The 6,650-nt window shown below is 30.7% G+C and overlaps 1 protein-coding gene across 1 annotated transcript; it reads right to left on the reverse strand.

Moving 5' to 3' along the window:
* Positions 1-4,901: 4,901 nt before the first annotated feature.
* On the reverse strand, positions 4,902-5,649 carry LOC111914136 (root allergen protein). Its single transcript, XM_023909881.3, has 2 exons — positions 5,414-5,649; positions 4,902-5,257 (listed from the first exon to the last, which is right to left on the reverse strand). The coding sequence occupies exons 1-2, from the start codon at positions 5,592-5,594 to the stop codon at positions 4,962-4,964; spliced, it is 477 nt and encodes a 158-aa protein (XP_023765649.1). The 5' UTR covers positions 5,595-5,649; the 3' UTR covers positions 4,902-4,961.
* Positions 5,650-6,650: the final 1,001 nt, after the last annotated feature.

Below are 6,650 nucleotides of genomic sequence, written 5' to 3' on the forward strand. Positions count from 1 at the left end.
TTCGGAGGGTTGCATAAAATGAGCATAGTTCGGGGTGAGTGGGCGAATGTTTATGAGGATTGTGAGTATTTGGAGTATGGGGGTCCTTAGGAAAATTTTAGACACAAATGTATGCGTTGCGGTCTTAGCATAATGGCTGGGTTAGATTGGAGTTGTTATATGTGATTCTGATATGTTTAAAATTTAGTTTTGCTTGGGGGCAAGCAAAAGTCAAGTGTGGGGTAATTTGATATGTGCATAATTAGTTAGTTATTTAGCATACATTTTTATTCATTTTTAACTAATTATGTGAATAATATGGACAAAAGGTACTTAATACTGTTTAAATTTTGTTTTCAGTCCAAAAGACATGCTTGGGAGTGAAAGGGAACAAGGGAAAGCAATTCAAGACCAAAGAATAAAGATTGAGGAACAAAAGCTCATCTACTCGGCGAGTACACGAGTCTACTCGGCGAGTCCAGCTGAATATTCCAGAAGATAGCCACGACTCCTGATTTAAGACGGATAACAACGAGACTACTCGGCGAGTTGGGTCTGCTACTCGCCGAGTACACCCTGTTTTGAGATATCTATAAAAACCAAGCCTTTACCTGATGGGACTACTTTTCTGGCAATTTTTGAAGATCCTTCTGCGATTGAGAACCCTGGAAGACGCTGAGGAATTCTAATCTTCAACCTTTTGAAGAATTGAAGCAACTAGGTTAATCATTCCACTTAGCCTTAGGATTTTAGTATGTCTAATCTAGTTAAACTTGTTTTTGTGTGTGATTTTACTGCAACTATGAACTAATTACGTTTTTGTTTCTGTTTGGGGAATACCAAGGAACTCCTATGGTTTAATTCTTAGTTTTTGATTAATTGTTTATTGGTGATCTATTAAATTAAGTTTGTTAAAGACCCTTATGCATTAATCACGATTATTTTCTGTTAATTGGAAGACAATTAAGCTGCATGAACATCCCTTAGTTGTTAACCTCATATGTCTATGTGAACACTAAATCATATGCTTAGGAATAATGATTATGCAACTAAGATTAATAAGACAATAATTAGATTAATGTGTGAGCTTGTTTGAGAAACCATCAAACAAGAGGTTAATTGAATCACTAAATTGATTAACCACCACAAATCTTATTTAATCCAAATCATTAATCTAGGGAATTAATTAGTTTAAACACTTGATCACCGCTTAAATTAGTTAATTGTCTAAGGGTTAGGAGCAATGAACATGAACCTAACCACTATAATTGGTAGCCAATAACAATTAATCTATCATAAATACAAATAACCATAGGAGTGAATTGGTTGAACCTAAATAGAAACATCTTTATCAAATTTGGTGAATTAGTTGTTTGCTTTAGTTATTTAGTTAATTAAGTGTTTTATGGTGTGCTTAAGTTTGTAGTCTTGTAAAACTAGAAGAAAACCTTTTACTTTCATTAATTGTTTTAGTTAAAATTAGTTATTAGTTTAATTTTGCGTTCCCTGAGTTCGATACCTTACTTACTAAACTATACCACTAAAAGACAGGTCCACTGCCTTTGTGTGCTAAATTTATTAATAAAAGTAGGGATAAAACAAGTGCATTTTACACACATCATCAAGTTACAACCTAACAACACATACTTAAGGATTCAGATTCGGAAATGATAATGAAATCAACCACACATGTCTAGGTTGAACTACAAATCAAACAATTTAAACTTCAAATTGACTTACAAAAAGGAAATTAAAGTGTTTCCAAGTGTTAATCTACTTCCAAAAGCTCTGAAAATCGCCTTCTCTCTGCCCAAAATCTGACCTAACTTCCCACTAAACTGATTGTCTGAATTATATGAGAGTAAAACTTCTTTAAAAACTGTCGAGACGTTTACACGGCCCGTGTAAATTAAAGGGTGCCATTTACACGGCCGTGTAAACAAGAAAAGTAGAATGCTCAATCCTTCCAGGCCTTCGAAGTAGAATGCTCTTGTATATACGTTTATATGGCCCGTGTAAATTATAAGCTACCATTTACACGGCCATGTAAACTCCTGTGAAGCCAAATTCTTTATTTCTTCATTCTCGCTCTCTTCAATGCTCCAAAACTTCTGAAACTTTGCCTCCAACTCTTTATAACTTCCTTCATCAAGATCCAACCTTCAAAAATCCCTGAAATATCATAAAAGTGTGTGAATGGAATCACATCATAAAAAATCCAGAAAAATATACAAAATGCATGAGTTTAAACCTAAATGCAATGCACTTTTATGAACTAAAACTACAAAATGAATGCATGAAATGCACCTAACAGTTTTACAATAACTACATCGTATTGGGATACAAGATATTATAAGCTACCATATCTTATGGGATACAAATAGTATGTGCCCCTTGCATAGCCGCTACTTAGTGTTAAATTTGTAAGTATCTTCTGCTATATGAGAATAAATAAAAATAATCATGAAAAGTCATTTATAGGAAAAATTTATACCTGAAAAGGAACATTAGCAAAAAAATAATACTTTTTTTTATGAAACAATAATGACCGTAGTATGAGGAACAAATCCATGACTCACAATCTTCTTATAAAGATGAAATGACTTCCACAAGATTCAACCTTTACGATGCTTATGTATCAAACTGTTATAAAAATAAAAAATAAAATAAAATAAATAAATAAATAAATAAATAAACTTTACATGGCTCTTCCATTCTCTCAAGCGTTTTATCAAACACCTTATCTGATTAGTCATTAAACCCTTCATATAAAACCCTTTTACAAGTAATACCATTCAAACAATACTTTTTACAGAAAAAACACACGAAAAAATATCAATACAAAAATGTAATGATGTTGATAACCAACTAAACAACCCCAAGAAAATGGTTATTATTTATAATAATACTCATCGTCAAGCTTCAATTACAGAGGTTTAGACCAGTTAAATTCTTACATTTTCTCAACTTTAACCAACTCATAAATCGACATACAGACGTATCATATACCCAAACGTACGCTACAATAAATTTGGTTCGAAACAAAATGAGCTATATATATGTAATAATGAAACAATATTTCTAATCTCATAAAAGGTGAGATTAAGGAATAGATCTGTAAAAGATATGTTGTGTATATTATCCAATAAATATTATCATTAAGTTTACAAAATACCGATATTTATGTCCATGATTTTACATTTTTTAGGGATTATCATTTTCCTTTTTGAATTTGTGAAAGAAGAAATGATAAAGCGATAATTAGAAAAAGTAATTGGAATGAGTGGAAAAATCAAAACCTGATGTACAGAATAAGAACACTTGGCAACAATTATTTACTTATTTATTAGCAAATTATATATAAATATACATATAAATATTGACTCCAACTCTATGTCGACCTTAATTACTTTATAATATTAGCTAGTGTTTGGAAAAAATAAAGCCGCGTTTGAATTATTCAATTCATTTTAAATCATGTGAGCTTGGTAATGTGTTTGAATAATTCAATGCATCTATGGATAATGCTAATTGTAGGTAAGATACTCCGGTTTTCTTAATAATCAATTAATTAAAAAACTAAAACTAGGGTGTTCACTATCAAATTGAATTATAAACTTTTGAAAATCTCCAAGAATCTACAATCCTTGTTATACAGTTTTAGGTCAACTAATATAATAATAAGTAAAAACATGAAGTATAATCACATAAATATGAGAAATATCCTACGGCAATTATATATGATGTCTTAGTTTAAAACTTATTTGGATTAATATTATTAAACATTGTATCCTTTTCATTTAAAAAACACACCATAAATTACTAAATTGATTTTGATATTATAAACTATAAATATACTCTATATCATATGAAAGTTCACATCAATGAAAAAAATATTATTTAATTATTGGCCGGATGACGACTTTCAGCATAATAAAATTGTTACAAAATTTATTTGAACGGTATAACCAAATCCAACTTGTAGGCCACTGTTACAAACTTACAATTAGCAATGTAATATATTTTTTGCTACACTCTAATTATCGTCCAAGTGGCATTAAGATTCAGTCAATTAAATTTATTGTGTACGAAGTTGCGACGTTAACAATTTATAATTAATAAAAAGGTTGTCTTTGATCAATTTTGAGATCTTGTTGAGGAATCGTGAATAAGCGTGGAATTTATCATCATATATGAAACAATATTCTCTCCTAAGTATATATGACTTTTGATGATCTCTGTGTTTTGTCTTATCTTCAGGATACAATTTCGAGTTTTGACTTAAACGAATACACTAATAAGGACATCGATCCTCTTAAAGGCCAACATGTATCGGTTAATGTAATTTTTAGTAAAATTATCCAAGACATTGAAATACATTTGGACATAGCTATTAAGAAGAAAACAATTGTTGAATATATATGGGCATCCCATGGCCATGATTTTCTTATGGTATTCATATTGATAGTCTTAGTCTTGGCCAGAATATGTCGTCGTTAAAATATCATGCTATCCTAAAATATTCCTTTGTGATCCCTTTATTTTCAGTTATATGTCATGTTTGTCATACAAGGGCAACTTTACTCTTTACAAAACTAACCAAGTGCTTGGGGCTTCAAATCTAAAGGTAACCCAATTTTAAAGCAAGTAGCAAGATGAAAATAAGCCAATCCAAAGGTGACATGAATTATATCTTAAAAGTTGAGGTGAGACAAATTAGCCTAATTAAGGAAGAGAATAGTTATTCTGGAAATCAAACATCAAACATAATTAATTTACGTGTGGTTTTTGTTAATTTATTGTAATATCAAATGCAAACAACTTACAAGAACGATACAACCGGACTAATGTCCATTAATATAGTTGACGAAGGGAAGAATTGAAGTAAAAGAAAAACACCATATATATATTTTTTTCTCTTAATGGGTACTGACAAACCAAACCGTGTCTTATTGAGCCAAAACATGTGGATCCCATATGACTCAGTACGCTTCAGGATGAGCAATGGCGTAGGCTTCAAACCCCTTAAAGCTCTTCTTAAATCCTTCTTTCATAAGGTTGATAGTTTCCTCAGGTACAGTATTGTCACCTTTGCAGGTAAACACCACTGTGTGCTTGTATACGGATCCTCCATCAGAAGAAGGTACAAACTTTACATGATGATTGGCAGATTCTACTATGCCCATTAAGACATCGCCTTCAAAGATGGTGTATGCTGAGCTATAGTTGCTTACGTCAACTGAATCAACCTTGTGCTTTGAGCTTGTGAATGGGACAGCTGTGCATGGGTTGTAGAATTGTTAGGGAGTAATAAGTGACAAATTTACTAGACATTAAAAATTAAGATCATTTTGTGATCATGATGAGTTATTTTGAAATCAAAACAAACAAAAATCAAATAGTCACTTATGTAATTAATGGTGCAGTTACTTACCATCACCGTATGTAATGGTTTTGATCGTTCCAACACCACCATCACCTTGGATGATATCGACGGCTTTGTATGTTTCAGGTTCAAGTTTAGGTGCAAGGGTATCGAACTCACTAAAGACCTTGAAAAGTTTGGAAGCAGGATATGAGGAAGCAACCTCGAGCTCGACAGTAATAACAGCCATTTTAAGTTATCTTTGGAGAATATATAAGAAGATGAATGATTTATGTTGTAATGAAATATGGGTAAAGATGGTGGTATTTATAGGGTCGGAGGGTCGGAACAAGAGAATTAAAATATATAATCCGCATTCCAGTATTGACTTACTGCACATGGATTACTTTCTAAGCTAATTAAGGATTTACACATTATATAAAGTATACAATTAAATAATCGTGGGATAGGTGAATAAATAAAGTTGTTAGTGGGCTAAATGTTGAAAACTTGATCCTCACCGATGGAATTCGAACCTCTTCGCTCTACAACTTTTTTGAATTTTTGTTTATCAAAAAATAAATATCAGACTCATCTATTATATGTATGAGTCGATTAAAAAATTATTTATGAAGATTTAAATATTACATATTTTTTAAGAAATTTTTTTGAAATTAATATAAGCGAAATGACGAATAAATAAGTAATTTAATATATATTAATAAAAAAATTATTGACATATTATAAAATTTGTGTTTAATATCATAGCATAAACATTAAACTTTTTTAAGAAATAATAAATAATTAGTGACGATGATTAAGATATGATAAAAAGATGTTTTTAACAAATAGGTAATTAAATTAATAGTAATTCAATACAATAATGATTTAAATTGTAATAATAAAAGTCATGACAAACTTATAATTCATAAATTTGATGTTTTATATTTGTGAGTCTTTGTAGTTTGTATTTGATATAATGAATATGTAAAAGTGAAGTTATGCTCGTATGGAACGTCTATTTCGGATATAATGAATATGTCTATGATATTTGTGATATTTATTACTATGTAATACTTATTTGGAACACAAGAATAATGTAACTTTCTATTATATATAAAGGTATGTAATTTAAAAAATTATTTTGTACTGTTCAATGTATGTTTAATAACTATGATAAAAGAATTAAGTTACACCGCCCGATGTTTCCGCCACTACTAGAAAAAGAGGTATCAGCGACGGAACTATTCCCTAGCTAATCAGCGACGCATTTGCAAGGGATCAGCGACAGAAAACACCTTGATTT

This window comes from Lactuca sativa, chromosome 6 (assembly GCF_002870075.4).
Source record: "Lactuca sativa cultivar Salinas chromosome 6, Lsat_Salinas_v11, whole genome shotgun sequence".
Classification (NCBI taxonomy): domain Eukaryota; kingdom Viridiplantae; phylum Streptophyta; class Magnoliopsida; order Asterales; family Asteraceae; genus Lactuca; species Lactuca sativa.

Coding starts and splice junctions, on each gene's coding strand:
- LOC111914136 (XM_023909881.3), bottom strand. CDS start 5,594: ATGGCTGTTATTACTGTCGAGCTCGAGGTTGCTTCCTCATATCCTGCT. Junction 5,258..5,413: donor AACCATTACATACGGTGATG/GTAAGTAACTGC, acceptor ACCCATGCACAG/CTGTCCCATTCACAAGCTCA.